The following is a 25006-nucleotide window of genomic DNA, read 5'->3' as shown; positions in this document are numbered from 1 at the left end:
TCAGGTCATTTTGTAATACCGCCTAAACAAAATATAGAATATGTGTATTAAAGTGACAAAATAGAGATGTTCGTTAATGCCAACAACCTTTAAGGTTACAAGTCTACAAGTATCTATGAAAAAAAATCACAGCTTTAACATTTGACTCATTAATAAATTTAGTGACCAATCACTAGGAATTCTGATAACAGGCAATTTTATTAGGAAATAAATGTGCCTAATATATACTATCTCTCTGTAAACAATTCTAGAAGTATATTTCAGTCCCTCAGGCTATAAAGCAATCATATTTTATAATCCAGTGCTAACACTTAAGACAATCATCCGATTCAATGATAAAACTGAAGTATGACTCACTGAAAAAAACTGAACAGAAGAATAAAGCTATTAGCATAATGAGAATGGAAAAAGTAAGATTCCTGATGGAACATACTTTATAAAAAACAACAATAAAGGCTTACTACTACCCATTAACTCCTGTCATGGAGTATTTGTTTTTACTATGGTTCTCATCATTATTCTCAATATTGTCATCTGTTTCACAGGAGCTTCTAGAAATGGAGTGTAATACCAAGTAAGGGTTGACATTATATACACACAAGATAAAGGATACAAAGTTTCAAAACTTTTGAGTTTTTTTCAACCGCAACAAATTCGTCCATAATAAACACCTTACTGTTCACATGCAGTGTGTAACACACTGAGTTATATAAAGACATGAAATACGGTCCCTGTTTTCAAGGAGGGTCTAGTTCAGTCTTTCTCAACCTTGGCCCCACAAACGATTTGGGTTGGACAATTCCTTACTGGGGGGAGGCTTCGCTGGGCACTGGAGGCTGTGGAGCAGCATCCTTAGTCTCTACCCACTAATGTCCGGAGCTCTGACCACCCCTTCTCCCTCCAGTTGTGACTACCAAAGAATGTCTCCAGACATTGCCAAATGTTTCCTTTCTGGGCCAAACCACCTCCCTTTGAGAACCACTGTCCATTTGGAATAATCAAGCCTGGCAAAGTGCTGGATATGCCAGGTACTGGCAGGTTGACAGAGTGAGCAGAGGGAACCACACACTTCAGCTGGGATCATCAGTAAGATTAAGACGACGGCACTGCATTTACAAATCTAGGCCTCTAGGGGGTACTGTTGCTTCAGGGAATGCGTAATTTTGTTTGCGAACGCCAAAGGTTAGAATTTCAAAAAGCTAAATTACGTCTCAAAATTCAGCAGTAGGAAAACAAATCAAGCCCACGTGGGGTTGAGGTAGGGTTTATGGCGGGGAGGAAGAAGCCAAAGCTCACCGATGAGGATGGTTGGTTTTATATCTCGAACAATGGCTTCCAGGTTCTTCATTTCTTCATGTTCATGGGCAAATTCCTCTTTCTCTTGTGTTAAGGCAGCACGTCCCTAAGTACAGCAAATAAAAAGGAACGATAAATCTGCCAAACATGTGAGAGTCAAAGAAATTTCAGAATATTATGCATATTACCCATATTTATGCTTAACATTTTTACGTATTATGTCTTCCAGCTGTTCTTAAAGTCTCCTTTCCAATTACCAGAGTATTATTTCATTCACCCTTGCCACAAAGATTTGTCTCAGACAATGTTCTAGGCGATGGGGATATAACAGTGAACAAAATAAAGTCTTTCCCTTATTTATTATTTAATATTTAAAAACCTAACTCTACAGACATTTACGAGAAACTGACATTAACAAAGAGCAATGAAAACCATCATTTACACAAAGATACTGTTTACTAGACACGATCTGTGTTGATAAAGCAGAGTCGCCTTTAGCGGCTGCACAAATAACTTATGGACTACTAAGAATGGAACTTGATGCCATATTTATATCATACTTTGATGTTCTACATAATTATTAGTTTTATATGTTTTTATTTTGTAATGTTTTGATTATAATCGTACCATGTATTATTATCTAGGAAACATCTAATTTAATATCGTAGCTACAAAAAAGAACGTAGGATGGGGGAGAGGAGTGTTAGCTGAAAATCTGGTCCTTCCTTTTTTTTTCTTCTGCTCTTTCAGTATTGTATCTTTCCACATAATTAGTAGATCTGAAGATGAAATTCTCATCCAAACTTCTACGACCAGGAATAAAAATCTGCTCAAATTAGAATTCTCCTCCTTCATCTATTATTCAATCTCCTTACTTCACTGAAGCTTTCATCAAAGAATGAGTGATACAATAGCTTTTTGTTCCCAGGAAGCAATAGGTAAATTAAGTGCACTACGTATTATGCTTGACTTTTAAATTATTAAAATAATAATAACAATAATAATATTCTACCTACAAATTTTTAAGATTTTGACTACATAATAAATCACTACCTAACTTTATATGGTACTTTATAGCTTATAAGTTGTTTTCACATATTTCATTTGATCCCCACAACAATTTGAAAAGTAGGGCAAATACAATTAGGCTTTTGCATGAGGAAACAGAGGCTCTGAGATATCAAGCAACTTGCCCAAGACAGGTGCTAGAAATCAGTCTTTCCAATAATACAGCACAGTACAGCCCTGGAAAAAACACTTTACAAATGGTATATGTCAACTTGTATGCAAATTGTTAATCCTGAAGATGGTACAGTATTCTTGCTTTAAAAGGTTATTATCAGCCTAAATGGGAAAAGAATCTGAAAAAGTATAGGTATATGCATACGTATAACTGAATCACTCTGCTATACACCTGACACTAACACAACACTGTAAATCAACTATACTCCAATATAAAGCAAAAATTTTTATAAAAAGGTTATTTTATTTTTGTTTTTAAAAGTAATACATGTGAATTATAGATAACGTGAAACATATGAACCTCTTTGCACTCGTTTCATCTATAAAATAAGAATAATTAGAATTTCTACCTCATCAGCTTTTTAGCAAATTAAATAATATATCTAAAGCACTTAGGACTGTGCCCAGTTTTTAACAACAACTCAAAGTTAGTTGTTATAATTAAAATTTTTGTGAAGAAGAAAAAACCATAGCTCTAGCACTTATAATTCTAGTACTCTTTTTTGTAGTGGAAAGTGCTATTTCTGTATCACTGTTTTCTGTCATGAGCGTGACTTCAGAGCTAACAGCATCCTAATAACAGAATTCACCATTACTGACTCCTGGGTTCTAAAAAGTTTTATCTTACCTTTTCTTCCCTGCACATCAAAATATACTACATCTGAGAAACTGAAAAATCATCTTATTTAACACTAACTGGAAAAGATATATGTGTCCTCATGTTCACTGCCTCATTATTTACAATAGCCAAGAAGTGATAGCAACCTAAGTGTCCATCAATGGATGAATGGACAAAGAAAATACACATGCACACACGTAGGAATATTATTCAGCCATAAAAAAGGAAATCTTGCCATTTGTGACAACATGGATAGACCTTGAGGGTATTATGCTAAGTGAAGTAAATCAAAGAAAGACAAATACTGTATGATCTCACTTATACGTGGAACCTGAAAAAACAAAAAGCAAACAACAAACTCATAGATACAGAGAACAGACTGGTGGTTGCCAGAGGCTGGGGAGGCAAAAATGGGTGAAGGGGGTCAAAAGGTACAAACCTCCAGCTGTAAGATAAATAGGTCCTGCGGGTGTAATGTACAGCATGCTGACAATAGTTAATAATACTGTATTGAAAGTCACTAAGAGAGTAGATATTAAAAGTTCTCATCACAAGAAAAAACATTTGTTAACTATGTGTGATGATGGATGTGAACTAGAGTTATTGTGGTAATCATTTCACAATATATACAAATGTTGAATAATTATGTTGTACACCCGAAACTAATATAACATTATATGTCAATTATATCTCAATTTTAAAAAACCTTATTTCATTCATTCCAAATCAAATTTGGTTTCCTGTTTCATATTCACTTCAGGAGAGAACATTCTAGGCTCTAGTAACATTAACTCAAATATCGTTAGTCTATATTCTTGTTCATCATGTTTATTAAAGAAAAAAATCAGTCAAGAGAATCATATAAATTCAGTTGCTGTACTTTCATCAGGAAGCATCAAATCATTCCATAAAACCTAACTATTATCATAGCCTTTTTACAACTTGTCATAGGTCTAACACAAATAGTTGATGTAAACCTAGACTGATTTTGTGAGTAACCACTAAATATTCTCAAACCATTCTTTTGTATTTATGAGATTTTTAAATTGCCTTTTAATAATATAAAAAATTATTACAATACTGAAATCTTTACAACTTGCACTAAATGGGGGGTGAGGCTACCTGGTGCCCCCATCCTCTACTCTCTTAGCTTCACAGCTGGGAAATTTATTTCAGTTACATATCTCAATCACAGAGGTTAATTAAGCATCATCCTAGCATGTAAAAAGCAGCTAGGCTTAATGCTAATTAGACATAAATAAGAAAACAGAGGTATCTGCATGCCACAAGAATCCTCCCCCAAAAGTTCTGATAGGGCTTCCCTGGTGGCGCAGTGGTTGAGAGTCCGCCTGCCGATGCAGGGGACACGGGTTCGTGCCCCAGTCCGGGAAGATCCCACATGCCGCGGAGCGGCTGGGCCCGTGAGCCATGGCCGCTGAGCTTGCGCGTCCGGAGCCTGTGCTCCGCAACAGGAGAGGCCACAGCAGTGAGAGGCCCGCGTACCGCAAAAAAAAAAAAAAAAAAGGTAATTCAGACTTTGATTTAGGCCCCAGTTCCTCATCATCTCTTTCCTGTGTCAGTGATTTTGCCATGATACTTTACAGTTCCTTTTACAAAAGGCAGAGTATACTTTCCTACCACTTGCCTTTGGATTTGAACATGAGGCTTGCTCTGGTCCATAAAATGTGGGCCAAAATGACAGTGTGCCAGTTCCAAGCTTAGGCCTTAAGAGTAATTCTCTTGTACCATCACCACTGCTTTGGAAGTACAAGCCAGTCTGCTGGTCCACGGACGATGAGCCTTGTGAAGCAGACCTGGACCCAACCTGTAGCTCAGAGCCACCCAGTAGCATCATCACGGCCACCCACTCTGACCCACAGGTGTGTGAGAAAATAAATAATTATTGTTTGTATGTCACTGAGATTTTGTGGCTTTCGATAACACAGGAATAGCTAACTGATACAGGGGATGATTTTAGTTTGTTTTTCTTTTTTTATTGAAGTACAGTTGAATTACAATGTTGTGTTAGTTTCAGGTGTACAGCAAAGTGATTCAGTTATATACTCTTTTTCAGATTCTTTTCCCTTATAGGCTATTACAAAATATTGAGTATAGTTCCCTGTGCTATACAGTAGGTCCTTGTTGGTTATCTATTTCGGGATGATTTTAATTTTGATTACATATTCCACCGTTTCTTTTTACCCAATGTTATTCCTATCTGTTGCTTTGAAAATAAGAGGTTCCTCAGTGAAGTAAGTCAGACAGAGAAAGGCAAATATCATATGATATTGCCCATATGCGGAATCTAAAAAAAAAAATGATACAAACGAACTTATTTACAAAACAGAAACAGACTTAGAGAACGAACTTATGGTTACTGAGGGGGGAAGGGATAGATTGGGAGTTTGGGATGGACATGTACACACTGCTATATTTAAAACAGATTACCAACAGGGACCTACTGTACAGCACGGGGAACTCTGTTCAACACTCTGTAGTAACCTAACTGGGAAAAGAATTTGAAAAAACAGAATGTGTATGTATAACAATCACTTTGCTGCATACCTGAAACTAACACAACATTGTTAATCAACTATACTCCAATAAAAAATAAAAATTAAAAAAATAAAATAGAGGTTCCTTTCCCCAAAATGATTTGATGAGAACACTTTTGCAATCCACCTGCTACCTCAATGCCCTTATTACTGCTTAGTTATTTGGCAAAAAATAATCCTGCGTTATTAGAAAAAAGAGAAATTCTGGTCATGGATAGGAATAAGAGTCTGGAGCCATTTGACAGTTACAGTACTTATCTAAATTGTTTCTGAACTCTCTCTGTAAGTAGTATAAACTAAAATTCATGACTATTTTCATTCTCACAAAGAGGCAATTTCTAGGACACATACTAAATAAAGGTACAGCTTGGGGAGATATATTTCCTGGGGATAATAACCTTCAGCTTCCAGAATTCTAAGCTAACATAGTTTTGGCTTGTTACTCTTTCCCAGAAACACATATACTCAACTGCAGGTATAAAGGCAAGTAACTACACTAAAATCTCACTCAGGTCCTACATGGCAAATACTGCAAAAATGCAAATTGCTCCTAGCACTACTTCCAGTACAATGGAGCCTAAAGGGCTAAATTATAGGCCCCAGACTCCCTTGCAGCTAGGGTTTCTGCTTTACACAGAGCACTCACCAAGCTAACGTGCCTTCACAGGACCCTGAAGGAGAAATGCACATCATGAAGTGGTAGCCATACGGCTCTTCTGGAAGCTCGTGGTGGTGGTGTTTGTTTCCAGGCAGCTGTGTTTCCAGTCTCTAGTTTCTAGTCCACCACCAACAGGTGGGTGCTAAGGAACAGTGGGTGGCAGCTACCATATCTGGCAACTTTCTTGTCTGTGGCAGAGACCCTGATTCTCACATGGGCAGAGACAGCAGCTCCCTTGTTAATGCAGATATGTGTTACAGGAACTATTCCTCAAACTTCAGCCTGGTGCTTACTTCTTCAAAGGTTTAGAGATTTGCTTTTCAGGGTATCTAATGCTAGAACCTCTGCTAGGTTCTCTAACAAAGAAAAACTATCTCAGGATAACTATTCACCTAATCCAAACCAACTATCGTCATCTCAACGCAACGTAATGTAATCTTGAGAGCTGCTGATAAAACGCGCATCTCTTAGAGAAGACTGAATGAATCACTGGGTTTTGCCTCTTGGTCTTTTGGTTTCCACCTGACAACGTTTAAGTATTATGCAATTACATTCCATCAAAGGAATAAACAGTGCTCAATATCGTTAAGGAATTACCATATGTCCTAGATCTTTCTTTCAATGTTATATTAATGCGTTCTAGTATCAAGTTTTCTTCTTTAGTAACAGTAGATTATAATTAATCTTTATCTGTGGTTTACTTTGAAATAGAAAGCAGAAAGCCCACTGAAAGGGCTGTGAGCAAAAAGGACATTTGTAAGATTTCAGGGCTATTAACAGAATAAGAATAGGAAGTACTAAAAATAGCTTAAGAGGAAATGTACCACGGATTTGTTTATTTTAGAAAATGTTTGGGCTCACAAAACAATAGATTCCACACAATCCATGGTAAAGCACTGTGGCCCACAGTAAGAAACAGAAGAATTACTAGCTCACAGTGAAGGCTTGCTGAAAGCATCTGGGTGTTCCCAGTCTGAGGAAACAACCCATTCTTGACCATTTGGCTACTGACAAACAACACGCCAATGAAAATATATCTAAACTGCTTCTGCTATACAGTTTTAAATAAACTTGCATAAAATGGAAACCTAGGGCTTCCCTCGTGGCGCAGTGGTTAAGAATCTGCCTGCCAATGCAGGGGACACAGGTTTGAGCCCTGGTCCGGGAAGATCCCACGTGCCGTGGAGCAACTAAGCCCATGCGCCACAACTACTGAGCCTGTGCTCTAGAGCCCACGAGCCACGACTACTGAACCCATGTGCCACAACTACTGAAGCCCGTGTGCCTAGAGCCCGTGCTCCACAACAAGAGAAGCCACCACAGTGAGAGGCCCACACACCACAATGAAGAGTAGCCCCCACTGCCGCAATTAGAGAAAGCCCACGTGCAGCAACAAAAACCCAACACAGCCAAAAATAAATAAATAAAAATAAAATTTTTAAAAAAGGAAATCTATTCATTTTCATTATATTACCAAGCCAAGAAGTAGCCTCCCACATGAGAAAATAAAACTAGCATGAGGGCTTCCCTAGTGGCACAGTGGTTGGGAATCTTCCTGCCGATGCAGGGGACACGGATTTGAGCCCTGGTCCGGGAAGATCCCACAGGTGGCAGAGCAACTAAGCCCGTGCGCCACAACTACTGAGCCTGCGTTCTAGAGCCCGCGAGCCACAACTACTGAGCCCACGTGCCACAACTACTGAAGTCCACGCACCCAGAGCCCGTGCTCCGCAATACGAGAAGTCACCGCAGCGAGATGCCCGCGCACCGCAACAAAGAGCGGCCCCCGCCCGCCACAACTAGAGAAAGCCTGCACGCAGCAACGAAGACCCAACGCAGCCAAAAATAAATGAGTATATTAAATAAATAAAACTAGCATGAGAGTAAAAGTCTTAGAAAAGTTTTACTAGCAGCTGAAATAACCAAATTCAACCTTGCATGATATGAATTGAACAGCTGCTACCAGTAGCATGTAAATGAGAGAAGAGGGTCTAGTCTGTTTATATTGAATGTGGACCTACAAATCCATAATGTGAAATGAATTTAAAAGATGTTGAATAATCTGAAGGTGGGAGAGACATAATCCTCATTTTCTTACTTCAATAATTCAAAATTATTTTCCTGAGCTTACTGTCCCAGATTATCCCAAACAGGAAATGAAACATTTAAAAATGTATCTTACAGTGTCGTCCTCACAACTGTCAATTGTGGTCAAGACAAATTGATATAAATTGTGATAAATTTTGTTGGCTTAGGGACATGAATAAATAACTAGCAGCAGAATACATTCTAATAGCGAACAGCAAATACATTTATGTTACTTCTGAAAACCTTTAATGATATACAAAAAAATGAAAGACAAGCTCCCCAATTAGCCACAATAAATGCCATCTGCACATGTTGGGGATTGAACGTGGGACTCAGGATCAGTGTGGAGAAGTCCTTAGGCCCTTCCATTCACTCATGACCTTGGGCAAGTCCTTTGATACTTCTACAGATGTTGGCTTCTCCATCTAGAAAATGGTTTGGATAGGTGATGAAGACAGTGTAATAAAAATCAACCTGATTTGGACTTTCCAAAGCCAACTGAGTGCCAGACTCACCTGAGGAAAAACAGATTCCTGAGCCCTGCTGCCAGATATTTTAATTCAAATCCAGGACGAGGCCCTGGAGTCTGTATTTTTTTAAAAGCTTCTCAGATGATTCAAGTGATCAGCCAGTTTTTAGAATCACTGCACTAAAGGATTTATCAGATCTCTACCAGAAGCATTTTTAAAAGGTATGTGATCTGTTTTAAAGAAAGTATGAAATGATGAGTTCTAAAGGAGGAAAGCTACAGAATAATGCAAAAGCACAGATTTCTAGTAGTGCTCTTTTGGCTGGCAACCTGAGATATAATGAAAAGTATTTAATGTGTTTAAACCACCTAAGGTTCCTGGAATGAGCAGCAAATCATCAAGAAGGTAGATAAACATTATATGAAAAGATGTATGCTTTTATCATGAACATCTTACTTTATTAATCATAGTAACCGCACTGGCAGCTCCTAGCCACTAAAGCCAGAACTTGGCCAGAAGACATCCATCTAGCAAGAAACATAAATTACCTATAGCCTCAGCCCCAAAGGCTTAATTCTTGGTGGTGACTTAGGAACGAAGGGAGAATAAGTACTGAAAGGCGGCCAGAAATCATGCAAACCAGCATCACTCAAGGGCTCTACTTGCCAAAAACAGAAGAATCAAAAGACAAAAATAAAGGTCTCCCAAGTATTTTCTATACCATTTTCAAAGTTGATGTGATGATCTGGATTAGATTAAAAACTATTGGAATGTGACATTCTCTAGATCTGTAACACTCAGGCCAATGTCTTTTATCTTTGGACTTCTATTTTCTGTGCCAATGGCTCAATTTTCTCCTCTTTTCAAAATCCAATTTGGAATCTACCTTCTTTACGCCCATCACTTCAGCTAAATGTGGATATAGATTTCTTATCAGTTCAGTCTCCCTATTCAGGATCCCTTGCTGAAACTGTACCTTCATTTGGCAACGTGCACGTGGGCTCTTTTTATCTCAGAAACCCCAAATTCTATGGTGTTTCTTTTTTCAAGAGTCTCTAATTACACCAAATGTACTACAAGTAGCTGGGAGTTTCTTTTGAATATTATTATTTCTTTGGTTTCCCCCCCCCCCCCGCCACCCCTTGGTTTTGTGCTGATCCTTAGTACAGGAGATACAACTATACTGAACTACTACCTTTCTCAAAAGCAACATCTGCTCCGCTGGGGGCGGGGAGAAAGGTGGCAAAGACTGTCAGGATTTTGAGGTAGCATTTCATGACCCAGGAGAGGTATAAAAAAATAATTGTGGGGGCTTCCCTGGTGGCACAGTGGTTGAGAGTCCGCCTGCCTATGCAGGCGACACGGGTCTGTGCCCGAGTCCGGGAAGATCCCACATGCCGCGGAGCGCCTGGGCCCGTGAGCCATGGCCGCTGAGCCTGCGCGTCCGGAGCCTGGGCTCCGCAGCGGGAGAGGCCAACAGCAGTGAGAGGCCCGCGTAACGCATAAAAAAATAAATAAATAAAAATAAATAACTGTGCACTGCCACTGATAACTATGCATTCCTCCCTACACACAGGTACTAGAAGAACTCTGGAATCCGTGCCTGCTTGGACAACCTGCCCCATTTTACTGGCCTGTTTTTGTTGTCATGTCGATAGTTTATCAGAGTTGAATCTGGCCCCTCTTTATCTGAAGACAGAACCTGTCAGTCAATAACGTTTCACTCGCAGCGCGAGTGTGTGTGCTTGCTGAAGAGCTCAGAGCTCAGTTTCGTCATCTCAAGGACAGACTAAAAGAAGATGAACGATGTGACAAAAGTGTTTTCCACGTGAGCATAACAACGGGGTGCAGAGTGGTCATAACGGAAGGTAACAGGTGGTTAACTCCATCAGTATTTAATTTTGTATTTGCTAAAAGTCCATGTCCATAATTTTCTGTCTGAAAGACTCGTGTATATAACTTCCGCCTCTGCGCTTTTTAGGACCTACATATATAGTGATCATATGCTCAGTAAGAAATGGAAAAGAGGGAGGAAAAAAAAGCAAGCCAGATACTTTTCACCAAGCTTCAAAGTTTCTTAGGAATCAGAATTTTCTTTTTTTAAACCACAGGGTATGCAATGTATTAACCATCATTCAAGGTGGTGACAGTATCACTGGCTAAAACTCTGATAATATCACAGGGGAAAGGAAACCTTTTTCCATACAGCATGGAGTTTCAAGCCCTAGACCTAAAGATTAAACTCTCAGGAAGGAAACAACTACCCTTGCAACATACAAAATACTTTTAGTTACTATCTCTTTCTTACAGGAACCACACATTTAACTATAACTGTAAAGCAAGAAACTTTTTAAATAATTGAAAACAGAACTGTGCCAAACAGAAAATAAAATAAAAATAAAATAAAATACTATAGTCCCATTCTGTGTTAGATGAAGTCTATCCTTCATGATATCTATTAATATCCTACATTTTATTTTGGAGTTTCCTGCATTAACATTCACTTGGTTTACTGGTGAAAGCCAAGACATATTTATTTAAGAAAAAAGTTTAAGTCTGGATTGGTTTTTGTTTGTGGCTTCTTGTCCTCCCTAAAAATGCTCCAAGTTATCATTGTGAAATGCAAATACTAGTCATGCTGGGAGCACTCCTTTTTTATCCTTTCTTTACTGTATTTATTCTCCCTCTAAATATTTAGTTTGGAAGGATTGCTTTTAAACCAAGTATTAGTTTGTTTATATTAAAACGTACTAATCTTAGTGGGCTAAACAGTATGTCAACTGTTTCTTGATGTAAGACACTAAACTAAGATATCTGAGTATTATCAGTGACCAAATAATCCATTTCAATCAACCTTACTGATACTGATGAATTATTTAAGATATTGATAATTATAGTACATATGGATATGAGGTAAATGATAGAAAATACTATAGATGTGGAGTTGAAAACAAAAACCGAAAACAGACAACACATCAGAATAATAATTATCTAGTCTGATGATTACATAACTCCATAAATGCGCTGACCTCAGAGTGTTACTTTATAGTTTGGGTTTTATGGGTTTAAAGACTGAAGGAGTTCGACTAATAAAAAATTTTATTTAGAACTTTATTTTTTACATATTATAAACAACTGCATGTAACTTAATGAAATTAATAAGAAGATTATTATTGGTTTTCAAGAGAGGTTGTAAAAAATACTAAGAATAAAGGATAACAAGCACCAAAAAATCACGCAAAACTGAAAGCAAGATTATACCAATTTAGTAGTTACTCTAAGATTTATTAGTTCTGCCACAAAAATCAACATTATAATTTTGACGGTTTAAAAACATGAAAGAAAAAGTGGTGAATTGAAGTTTCTCTTACATTAAATAGCACAAAAACTATTAAATATATAAGAGTCTTTTAAAACATAACTTTATTTATCTTGGCAAGCAGAACATACGCAGCTCTTTGTTTTGGCAAGTAAAAGACATGAAGTAAGAGTGACTGATTCGGTCTAGGCAACAATTTCACAGTTATTCCAAATACTAGTCATGCCTGTAATACATGTCCTTCCAAGTACTGTAATCCACAGAATTTGGAGTCTCAGTTCAGTTAATCTAGTTAAAAGTACTTGAGATGCTAAAATCTATGTATTTTTTTTGAAGATTTCTCATTGAAATGTCATGAGAAATCATGAAAGAAAACCACAGTCGTGGGCTTTCACCTTTTCTGATTCTCGCATGTATTGCATCCCTAAGTACAGCACAGTTTGTACAGCGTTCTCCATGGCTCCCACTATATACACATGATGATCCTCAAATCTCCACTTCTGGGAGCTCGGATCCTTTTCCCGAGCATCAGTCTTGTCTCTCCAACTGCCAAAGGAATACCTCTATCTGAGGTCTCCACGGGCACCTTAAACTTGCTATGTCCAAAACTGATCTCATTACCTTTCCCTTAAACTGGCCTATTCTTCATCCCTTTTTTTTTTTTTTTTTTTTTGGTAATATTAATGGCCACATCACTTACCTATACACCCAAGGAGTCCTGCTAGATTCCTTCCTCTGCTCTACTCCTCCTTCCGTATTTAATCGGTTACTAAGTACGCCAGTCCTGCATCCTAAGTAGCTACCGAATCACACGTCTTTCACTGACCTCTTAGTCACTGCTTTATTTCAGGCCTTAATTAACTTTCATCTGTATTACTGCCACAGCTTTGTAACTAGTTTCTTAGCTGCATCTCATTTCAGTCCAGCCTCCACAAGGCCATCAGAGTGACCAGACGCTGAAAACTGCTCACGTTCAGGATTCAGAAGAGCCTTCATCACCTGTCATCACTCGATTCCTTTCAATCCTAATCCCTAAATGTCTCTTCTCGCAAAATGGTTTCTTTTGCAAATGCCGTTCTTCTGCCTGGAAGGCACTCATTTATTAACAACATATTTATTGTCAATTACTAGACACCAGTAGGGCTTTGAAGATAGAGAGGTAGAAGACACGATCCGTAGCTTCAATCAAGATCTCAGAGTGAACTTGCCATTCAACTTCCCTTATCTCAGTTTTGCATATAAGAAGTTTAAGATGTCTATGGAGACTAGAGATCAACTCCCAACTCTTCCTTTCAAACTCAGCTGGAGAGACGCCTTGTCTTGGAACCGTCCTCAGCCTCCCTGTTCTTCTCTTTAGTGCGGTGGGAGCACCATGCCCTGTGCACCCCTGGCACCAAGGACATATTTCTGTAACATTGTCATGTGGAGTTGTAACTCTTGGCTTGAGTTTTTCCCACTAGGCTGGGAGCCTCCTGAGATCAAGGGCCTTACTGTGTCCCCACAAGTATAATGCCCGAGCCACAGATGATTTCACTCAGTAAATGTTCTTATTTCATGACAGTATACGTCAGGTGGCCACAGTGTACAATTTTTTATAGTTGTGCTGATTCTTTAAAGCAATAGGAATTTTTAAGCCAACAAACTTAAAACTTTATTTCTTATATACTATAAACAATTACACCGTTACTATTTATTGTTAATAAAATTGATAAAATTATTATTATTTGGTCCCAGGAGATGTTATAAAGGTACTTTCTGTTTTGTTTCACGGTTTTATAGATACTCATGTTCTACAAACAGTTATGCATATACTTTTTCTTCATTTAAAGCAAAATTTCTTGGTCTATATCTTTTAAAAAATGAACATTCTTCTAGCTTTAAAGAAACACAATGATTAAGGAGAATCTGGAATATGGAGAAAGGCACTAAAAATAAGTTTTCAAGTAATATGTATTTGATGCATTTCTTTCTCTTTCATATACAACTCAATTTTTAAAGCAAAATAGTTACTTATAATATAGTGTTTTCCTATTTTCACCTAACATTATATTATGAATCCTTTAAGGTTATTTATAGTTCCTTGAAAATAACTCTAAGCCTGTATATTACAGGGGCTATTCCCCAATTCATGTCACAATTATCCTTTATTTAGGTAAGTATAACATATCACTATTATAATTACTGTATGATGAAACATTTCACTAATGTAAATAGTGCTGTGATAACACCCTCACACATAAAACACTGTACACATCTCTATCTCTATGGTAAAGGTTCTTAGAATGGAAACTGTTAGATCAGAAGCATAAACTTTTAAAGACTCTTGGATACACATAAAATCGCTTTCCAGAAAGTCAGCACACATTCACATTTGTTTCTCTATTAAATTCCTGGATACACTGCTTATCACTGTTTTTTTTACAAAATTCACCTTAGGGCTTCCCTGGTGGCGCAGTGGTTGCGAGTCCGCCTGCCGTTGCAGGGGACACGGGTTCGTGCCCCGGTGTGGGAAGATCCCACATGCCACGGAGCGGCTGGGCCCGTGAGCCATGGCCGCTGAGCCTGCGCGTCCGGAGCCTGTGCTCCGCAACGGGAGAGGCCACAGCAGTGAGAGACCCGTGTACCGCAAAAAAAAAAAAAAAAAAATTCTCCTTCATGTGGAAGGGGGATTTACAACTATATTTTCTCTGGCAGTTTAAGGAAGAGTGGGTGATGTGCACACCTGGCAGCAGTAATAATAACGCCTTACAACTGGGTCATGGTCACCTTCCTATTCCTATTTAGCTTCTCACAATAACCCCATGACGTGGATACCATTGTCTCTATTAAAGCTGGGAGACAACCTCAAGGAAGTTAACACTGAAACAGCCCATTTATTAAAGTTCTTCTCAGGAATTACCACGAAAACTCTCAAGACTCTGGTTAAGAGAAAGTAGCTGGTAAAGAGTAGCTGTTTCATTTTTTCCCTTCTTTCTTTCCAGCCAGTGTGCAATTTGACAGACAGCCCTTAGTGAAAGGAGCTGGACCGAAGTGTTTCACCCGTATCAGTCTCAAACTACCTCACTTGGAAACTAAACTAATTCACGCGGGCAGACAACCGATGGAGCTGTAAAAAGCCAACTCACACGACAGACGGATACGACAGCCAAGCCATAGTTTTCTTCTTTATTCAGAAGAGTACCCGCCTTACGGTATGACATGGTCATTCGTGTGCAATGGCTACTCTTTTAACACAGTGTTGGAGGTGAGGTAGGTGGAAACAGTAGTTGTCTCTGAGATGGGCGTCCAGAATGGGGTACTGATTGAAATACTGTATCTGGTTAAAAATGACAAATTCTTACCTTAACTATTAATCCTTTCGAGTCCACCAACCATATCTTCTTCATGGCTTTCTCCTTTGGTAAACCTTCTTTCTCCATGGCCATAACAATCAAGTGCGCAATCCCTAAGGCAGCCTTAAAAACAAAAATGTTTCAGGTTGTTCCACATAATCCCTTATTACATTTTACCTCATTTCGTCATTGTGAACGAGGAAGTACAAAATGGCTCTATTGACCGAAAGAGCTATATTCTTCACTTGTACTGGGAGTGAAGTATTTTTGTCACATTTGGGTTCTGCTAAATGACAATTATTTACTCTTTTTATTACAACAGAATCACTATTATGCTGCTTTATACTGAGCCACAGATAAACCGGTGATATCCTTGGTTGTCAGCATCTTTAACCCTGTTCATACAATTAAGATTTCCTCTAATACGAAAATATTGAATTTAAAATAATGAACTTTTCAACCTTGCTTATGAGGCTGTATTGCTTATTGTTCAGTTCAAGCTCTGCTAACTGAATTGGAAGAATGAAGTCTGGTCATCTGGATGAGAACTTGACCAATTAGGCAATAAAATGGAACACTTAAAATATGTGTTCCCGAGCATTTATTTACTCTCTTAATTTGGACAAAGAAAGTACTGTGAGATTTCTTGCAAGACTAAAGGAAACAACTCCTTTGGTATATGATAAATTTGGTGATGATCTGTGAAATTTCCAAAACCTTTTCAGGGACAAACAAGGGCCAGTTTTGAATCATCCAACCGTGAATACCTCTCTCCTGCTGAGTACCAAGAACTGGCCTGTGGCATTCAACAAAACCCTTTGGAAATTTAAAGAAGTTTACTAAAATTAAGTACAGCATGTAACAATTCACAGAAATAAAAAAAAAAATCAAATTTTAATGAGCTGTAATTTAACCTTGATTTTTATTCTGATATGAAAATAAATTTGTGACTTACACCCTGAATTCTTTCACGTTTATATCTTGTAAGTTTTAGCTTCATGTATTTTGCTTTATTTTACGAACAAGTAAAATCAAACCCAACACAGTATACACAGTTTCTTCCAGTGCAATACCTTTATTCATAATCATATTAAATTTGAAAATTTAAGGCTTCTTAAAATATGTATAGCCACGAAGCATTTCCCCATTTATTTATTACATTCTATAATTCTAAAAAGATTTTGGCAGTTTTCTCACAAGAAGCTCAAACTAAATTGACATTTTAATTTCTGTTTTGGGGGTGAATTATTATAACGAGTCTAATTTTCTTCTTTCAAATGATTAACCCGTAGAAAAAGAGAACAGGAAACAGCATTATTTTGTATTCCTGCCATCTCTTTCCAACAATTTTAAATGTTTTAGTTCTTTTGCGTGTGAATGGTTACACTGCATGATGAATGTTCAAAATATTTTTTCTAAGAAATTTCTATATAGTTATGAACGTGCACATTGAATTGTGAGTCAAGTTAAGAAAATTTTGGTATGTGACACTGGAGGATACTAAAAGTTAGCATCAGCTATAAAAGCTTAAATACTTAAAGGTTTCTATATATAATTAGTCATACATTGGAAACTTTTTTGGTTCCTGCATGGCACCTTAAATATGCCTAACAAAAACCCACGGCAACATCTGATAATCTTACAAATTGAAAACTGTGAAAATATCTCTATGCCTCTAAAGTCTCCTGTGAAAAATTAATATGCCTCAATACTTAATTTGAAGAATCTTTCAGTAAAACCTATAGTTTCAATAAACTAAAAATTTGAGAGACTACCTCAAACTTCAAATTCATGAGTAATTAGAATGAATGTTATGTTCACTAGTGTAGGAGAACGTAAACCCTACATAAGGCAGGTACCTCTCCAGCTCCTTGGAATAGTATTGTTTGATCAGACAGCTTATTCTTGGTTATTCGAAGGGCTGCAAGGATGCCAGCAACTGCGACAGATGCCGTTCCTGCAACAAGAAACACCCTGAGCAATCCTCACATGGGCGCTGCTGTATCCCGAATCCCAAGCCTCAAACTGATACTCATGTCTTGAAATCATCACACAACAGGTTAACTGGTGCAGAAAAGGAACCTGCAGTTGTCTGACCCCACGCTTGCATTTGACGTGAAATTCTCAGGCTACTGACACCTGTCTTTTAAGACAGCAACTTACGACTGTTGAAAACTTTCCAAAGAAGAAGGTTCTGTGGCTCAATTTGGTGATGCAGTGACTAAGAGCCTGCTGGAGAGGATGTGGAGAAGAGGGAACCCTCCTACACTGTTGGTGGGAATGTAAGTTGGTGCAGCCACTGTGGAAAACAGTATGGAGGTTCCTCAGAAAACTAAAACTAGAGCTACCATAGGATCCAGCAATTCCACTCCTGGGCATATATCCAGAAAAAACTATAATTCAAAAAGATTCATGCACCCCTATGTTCCTAGCAGCACTATTCACAATAGCCAAGACATAAAAACAATCTAAATGTCCATTGACAGAAGAATGGATAAAGAAGGTGTGGTATATACAATGGAATGTTACTCGGCCACAAAAAAGAATGAAATAATGCCATTTGCAGCAACATGGATGCAACCAGAGATTATCATACTAAGTGAAGTAAGTCAGGAAGAGAAAGACAAATATCATATGACATCACTTATATATGGAATCTAAAAAAATGATACAAATGAAGTTATTTACAAAACAGAAATAGAGTCACAGATGTAGAAAACAAAGTTATGGTTCCCAGGGGGGAAAGGTGGAGGGGGAGGGATAAATTAGGAGTGGGAGGTTGGGTTTAGCAGATGTAAGCTTTTACATATAGGATGGATAAACAACAAGGTCCTACTGTATAGCACAGAGAACTGTATTCAATATCCTATGATAAACCATAATGGAAAAGAATATTTTAAAAAAAGAATGTATATATATTCAAACTGAATCACTTTTCTGCATAGCGGTAGTTCACACAACATTGTAAATCAACTATACTTCAATTTTAAAATAAATAAATAGATCAATAGATCAATAAATAAAAAAGAACATGGGGTTTGGATTCCTAGGTGGATTTCCAGCTCAACCTGTTTACTAGTGAATGAATTTAGAGAAATCATTGTGTTTATCAGTTTGCTCAGCTGTAAAATCACTGTATTATACGAGATCAAAAAATACTAAGTGCTATTAGAAAATTTAAATGTTTTAATTTTCAACTGGAAAAATTAACAGTTAATAGCAACGAAAAACTGATGTTGGTGCAGTCTTTAATCAGCTTCCCACCTATGATAAATCACTGGTGAATCCCAAAGACACTGGACAAAATTAATGTAAAAATTATTTAGGATAAAAACTGAGCTTTCCTCATCATGCCTCATGGTAGCAGAAACTTCACCAGTTCTAATTTTATTACTTTGCCATATAAGCTTTCACAGATCACAGAGCAGTTCCTTTGCTTTGAACATAATTACATGGCTCAATTCCTTCATGGTTCACGTCTGAAGTATAACCCTGAAGCTTCCTGCAGTACCTCCCTGTTGTATCTACAATTTACTCCTCTAAAGTAACGTTCTACCTATGATTCCTAGATCACTCAGCTGGGTAGTAAAGCCTAGTGAAACTTTAAACACCCTCATTTAGTTAAAAAAATAAAAATAAACCAAAAAACATAGATTAGGATAGGTTTGAAGAGTGACACAATGATGAAGCGTTATGTATGCCAAATACCAAAGATGCATCAAACATTGCACCATCAGTAGATTTGTTCTTTTGAATCTTTTGGTTGTTTGCTTCTTTCTTATAGAATTTGGTAGTCACAAATAAGATCACAATAAATGATTAATTATTGAAGAGCTGTGTGTCTCTTGCATGTTCTTTATTTAGGAACACAAATATAAAATGCTTGCAATTTTGAGCCGCCATGCTACACATTACGAATTGCAATTAAGTCACACATCACACAAAGGTCACTCTTCTATATATTATTTATGATGAAAGCCTGTGTAAAAATAAGGCTGATCTACGTAAGAAAGATACCATGGCAGGTTTAGAATGGTACTTGCTTCATACAAACAAGATAGATTGACTAGAGTTGTTAAACAGATGAAAAGAGAATTTTAATTAGAGAGGTACAGCTATCCAGACACTAGATGAACACTTATTCACAAACAGCATCTCAAACTGTCTCTACATTGGCCAGAAGTTGGGATTTAAGGGACTCTAAGCTCCCTTCCAACTCTGAGATTCTGTAACTTGAAGGGTCTCTACAGATTCTACCAGCACCCCAAGATTTAACCAGCTGAAGAGTCAAAGTTGAAGTATCATCAACAATCACTGTCTATACTATTGTTTTGATTTTTAAATAGAATTGGGCATTTAAGGATAGACAGAATAAAATATTCCAAAAGATACTGGCTATAATGTGTGATATTTTTATATGGTTATGCTACATCATTCTGCACTAAAACTCAACATGTTTTAAGTTCAGACATATTACCCCAAATAAGGCAAAATAAGTCTCTATCTACACTGGATATCAGAGCCTTATATTTAAAAGTATATTTTATGGGGGTTCCCTGTTTATGATGCAGCGGTTAAGAATCCACCTGCCAACGCAGGAGACATGGGTTCGAGCCCCGGTCCGGGAAGATCCCACATGCCGCGGAGCAACGAAGCCCGTGTGCCACAACTACTGAGCTTGCTCTCTAGAGCCCACGTACCACAACTACTGAAGCATGCGCGCCTAGAGCCCGTGCTCCGCAACAAGAGAAGCCCCCACTCGCCGCAACTAGAGAAAACCTGCGCACAGCAACGAAGACCCAACGCAGCCAAAAATAAATAAGTAAAATAAATAAACTTTAAAAATATATTTTATAGTATTTCCTGAGGACATAATGAAACATCTAAACTTCTCTTTACAGAATTAATTAACAAAATTAGAAATATTTAGCACTACCAAAAGGCGAACTTGAACACGATTCTTCTACATGACCTGGTCCTACCACCTGATACTGCCTTGATTTAAATTTCATTGCAATCAAGGGAGCAAATGTGGCAAGTTGATATTACAGAAAAATGTGAGTCTCCACATTCAACTGTTCCAAAGTAACTTCTGCTTTGAGATGGAAAACTAAACTTTTAGGAAATCAAAGACAGGTTCAAGTTTATCTTTGTACTATCACTTTTAAAGAGTACTTAACATTTAACATCGTTAGCGAGACACTAAAGGGTCAGCCTTAGAAGTGTAGAAATTTCTACTGTCTGTGTGTACATTACAACTTTAACATTAAGTCACCACTGATGCTGTCCCTTTGCTGTGGTTATTAAATATCAGTCTTACCTTTTGTCAAAGCATCACTTCTACTAATGCAATTCATTTATTAAATCTGATTAGACTTTACTATATAAAACTAGTAGAGAAGACTTACGTGTAGTCCAATTATCACAGTGCTTCACTAGATAAATAGATCAGGTGAAGAACAAGACCTAGAGGCAGGAGGAGGATGAATAAATGTGCTTAACCACAGACTGAGGCGTTTAGGGCACTTACCCCGGTCCTGAGGGCCGGAGTGTAGGAGGCACCAAGTACCTCTGGAAGTGGGGATAAAAGAGAGGATACACACAGGAAGCTGCTCAAAAATCTGTTGAGAAGTTGTCTGAACCCAGATCCACTTCCCTCTCCTGTCGGCACACAGTTGACTCTCCCACACCCTGGAGGTGTAGAAAGAAACTAGAGGTTTCTTTTCTTTTCTTTTTTTTTTTTTTTGCGGTACGCGGGCCTCTCACTGTTGTGGCCTCTCCCGTTGAGGAGCACAGGCTCCGGACGCGCAGGCTCAGCGGCCATGGCTCACGGGCCCAGCCGCTCCGCGGCATGTGGGATCCTCCCGGACCGGGGCACGAACCCGTGTCCCCTGCATCAGCAGGCGGACTCTCAACCACTGCGCCACCAGGGAAGCCCCTAGAGGTTTATTTTCTAAAGACGGTCTCCGGACTGTAAGGCACCAGACATAATTGTAAGGTTCCAGGGATAATGGTGCAACGGTACCATACTCAAAATAAGAAGACTAAATGAAAGTTTATTCTTTCCCTACTTGGCTTGAAGAATACTGGCAGAAAGTTGACACTGGCAGGAATAATAAATAATATAATAATAAAAATGTCACCTATAATCCCCTTGTCTAGGTACCATAGTTTTCAACATTCTGATGTACATTCTTACAAGTTCTTTCTCTACCTGATATATGCAAATTCAAGAAAACTTTATAGAAAAATATTTCATGGGAATAGAATCTAAAAAAGAGTGGCTATATGTATATGTATAACTGATTCATTTTGCTGTACATCTGAAACTAACCCAACATTGTTAATCAACTATATTCCAATAAAAATTAATTTTAAAGAATATCATGCCATGCTCATTATTTTAACATACTTATTTAACATATTTTTATCACCTAAAAATATTTTGTGACTATCTTACCATATCAATAATATATTTTAAAATATTATTTTGTATAGTTATAATATCCTATAGGATGAACCTGTGATAATTTATTTAACCAAACCTGTATCTTTGGGTATTTAGAGGCTTTCTGATTTTTGCCATTAAACATAACATCACAACAAATATCTTTATCTGAACAGACATTTTTCCAGAGAAGACATACAAATGGGCAAGACCTCACTAACCATCAGGGGAATGCCATTCAAAACCAGAATGGGATATTACCTCACACCTGTTTGAATGGCTATTATCAAAAAGACAAGGGACCCTCCTGTAATTTGCTACAGGATGCATCTCCCAAATTGCAATTCCTCTGCTCTTCCTGAATAAACTTAATTTCTGGTATTAAAAAAAAAAAGACAAAAAATACCACATGTTGTGAAGGATGTAGAAAAAAAAGAACCCTGGTGCACTGTTGGTGGGAATGTAAATTGGTGCAGCCTCTATGGAAAACAGTATGGAGGTTCCTCAAAAAATTAAAACTAGAATTACTATGTGACCCAGCAATTCCACTTCTGCGTATTTCTCTGCAGGAAACGAAATCACCGTCTTGAAAAGATACATGCACCCCTATGTTCACTGTAGCATTATTTACAATTGCCAAGACGTGAAAACAACCCAAGTGTCCAATGACAAACAAATGGGTAAAGAAAATGTGAAGTAGATATATATATGAATATTATTCAACCACTAAAAGGTAAGAAATTCTGTCTTTTGTGACAACAGGGATGAACCGTGAGGGCATTATGCTAAGTGAAACAAGTCAGACAGAGAAAGACAAACACTCTACCTCCCTTATATGTGGAATCTAAAACAAAAAACAAACACATAGATACAGGGAACAGACTGGTGGCAGTTGTACAAAATGGGTACAGGGAGTCAAAAGGCACAGACTTCCAGTTAGAAGATAAGTTCTGGGGGTGTAATGTACAGCACGGTGACTAAATTAATAATACTATATTGTACATTGAAAGTTGGCACAAGAGTAGATCTTCAAAGTTCTTATCACAAGAAAAAAAGAACTTGTAACTATGTGTGGTGATGGATGTTAACTTATTGTGGTGATTATTTAGCAATACATACGTGTATCAAACCATTAAGCTGTACACCTAAAATTAATAGTGTTATATGTCAATTACATCTCATTTTGAAAATAAGCAAATATTTAAACTAACTAGCTAAATATCCTTGTATATTTGTTTTGCACACCTTCGTCTGCAGAGGATAAATTTCTAAAAACAGAATTCCTGGATCAAAGATCTGCATAATATTAAGATTTGTGACATGTACTGCCACCCCAAGAGTTGTACCAATTTATATTCCCAACATCAATGTACAAGAGTGTTCATTTTCCTAAAGCATCATTAACAGTTGGGATTACAATAAAAATCTTTGCCAGCTTGATACAGAAAACGAGTTTGTCATCTGCTGTTTAATACGCTTTTTAAAACTTGGTGTGGTTAAACTTTAAAACATGTTTTCAGGCCAATGGTATTCCTTCATTTGTGAAATGTCTGTTCTACCATGTCTGACTTTGATCTTTTCAATTATCAAAGCATTTGGTATATAAGATTAGGCTACATTTACCTTATTTTTAAAAATCCTAACAAGCTAGTTCATTATGGCAAAAATTTCTATGTAAATTACTTAGAATGTCAAGTTAGAGAATAGCTATTCCAGAGAGGGTATTATGGGAAGAAAAATCTCTTTTTGCAGCTGATTTTTTAATTTTATTTTTATTTTTTTTTTTGCGGTACGCGGGCCTCACCGTTGTGTCCTTTCCCACTGCGGAGCACAGGCTCCGGACGCGCAGGCTCAGCGGCCATGGCTCACGGGCCCAGCCGCTACGCGGCATGTAGGATCTTCCCAGACCAGGGCACGAACCCGTGTCCCCTGCATCGGCAGGCGGACTCTCAACCACTGCACCACCAGGGAAGCCCTGCAGCTGATTTTAAAGACCAAAGGATGAGATCTTATTCTTTTGATCTGAATTTGTTGAATTCTGATGGTCTCCAGATTATATTATTAAATCTCCATTTCTGTTTTCTTTCTTTTTCTTAAAATTCTTTTTTTTTAATGTGGACCATTTTTAAAGTCTTTATTGCATTTGTTACAATATTGCTTCTGTTTTATGTTTTGGGTTTTTGGTCGCGAGGCATGTGGGATCGAACCCGCACCCCCTGCATTGGAAGGTGAAGTCTTAACCACTGGACTGCCAGGGAAGTCCCGTAATTTCCATTTCTTAATAGCTAATTTGCACACTTCTTCTAGTTAGCAATAATTTATAATTAGAATGCATTAAGGTGTAAATAAATTTTGAACCAAAATCTCTATCATTTAAGATTATTTTAGATCATTAATATAGTAGAATTTAAGTATTTTTAAAAATCAAATACTTTTCATAAAATGCTAATAAATTTAAATAACACATCTGTTAAAAAAAAAAAAGAAAGAAAGAAAGTTCCCCCAAAGGCCCAGTGTAAAAGCATTTATTTACATGGTAAGGCTGTAATAGTTATGTAATTATTTTTGTTGGCACTAGAATGCAATTTCTATGCCCACAGTGAGAAAAGTATGACATCTGTGGGCAAAATAGTAAAAACATAAGGTTAAAAAGGTAAAATAGAAACATATGGGGAAGATGTGTCACTAATTTGGTATGGAGAAAGCACAAAACAGTTTGGTCATTTCTAGTCAGAACCCCAATAACTTGCCACAAGTTTTGTGTAGTCAGAGATTAGACCCATTTTTCTCAAACGTAACTCTCTGTTGGCTAAGGCAGTAGGACCCTAAAATGTGGAAATATGTAGACTGTGTGTGTGCAGATTATACTTTAGGCAGATTAGTTGAGGTGAAAACTAGTTATTTAATGCTCCATAGGGGTGATCTGCTGGGGGAAATGTTCCGCTGTGGATTCTCAGGGCAGCTCCACATGCAGTGCTC

At 37.7% G+C, this 25006-nt stretch overlaps 1 protein-coding gene across 2 annotated transcripts in view; it reads right to left on the bottom strand.

Annotated features, from left to right (window-relative positions):
- ME1 (malic enzyme 1) overlaps positions 1-25006 on the bottom strand; it is a 192381-nt gene that overhangs the window by 15219 nt on the left and 152156 nt on the right. For both annotated transcript variants that reach the window (XM_065889064.1, XM_065889065.1), the window contains exons 8-10: positions 17439-17536; positions 15589-15702; positions 1297-1402 (exon numbers count right to left, since the gene is read on the bottom strand). In XM_065889064.1, coding sequence (XP_065745136.1) covers positions 1297-1402; positions 15589-15702; positions 17439-17536 — 318 coding nt within the window. The remainder of the gene's footprint in view (positions 1-1296; positions 1403-15588; positions 15703-17438; positions 17537-25006) is intronic.

The sequence above is a fragment of the Phocoena phocoena genome, chromosome 12, assembly GCF_963924675.1.
Source record: "Phocoena phocoena chromosome 12, mPhoPho1.1, whole genome shotgun sequence".
Classification (NCBI taxonomy): domain Eukaryota; kingdom Metazoa; phylum Chordata; class Mammalia; order Artiodactyla; family Phocoenidae; genus Phocoena; species Phocoena phocoena.
The sequence above is the reverse complement of the archived record's forward strand: the minus strand, read 5'-3'. Positions and strand labels throughout refer to the sequence as shown.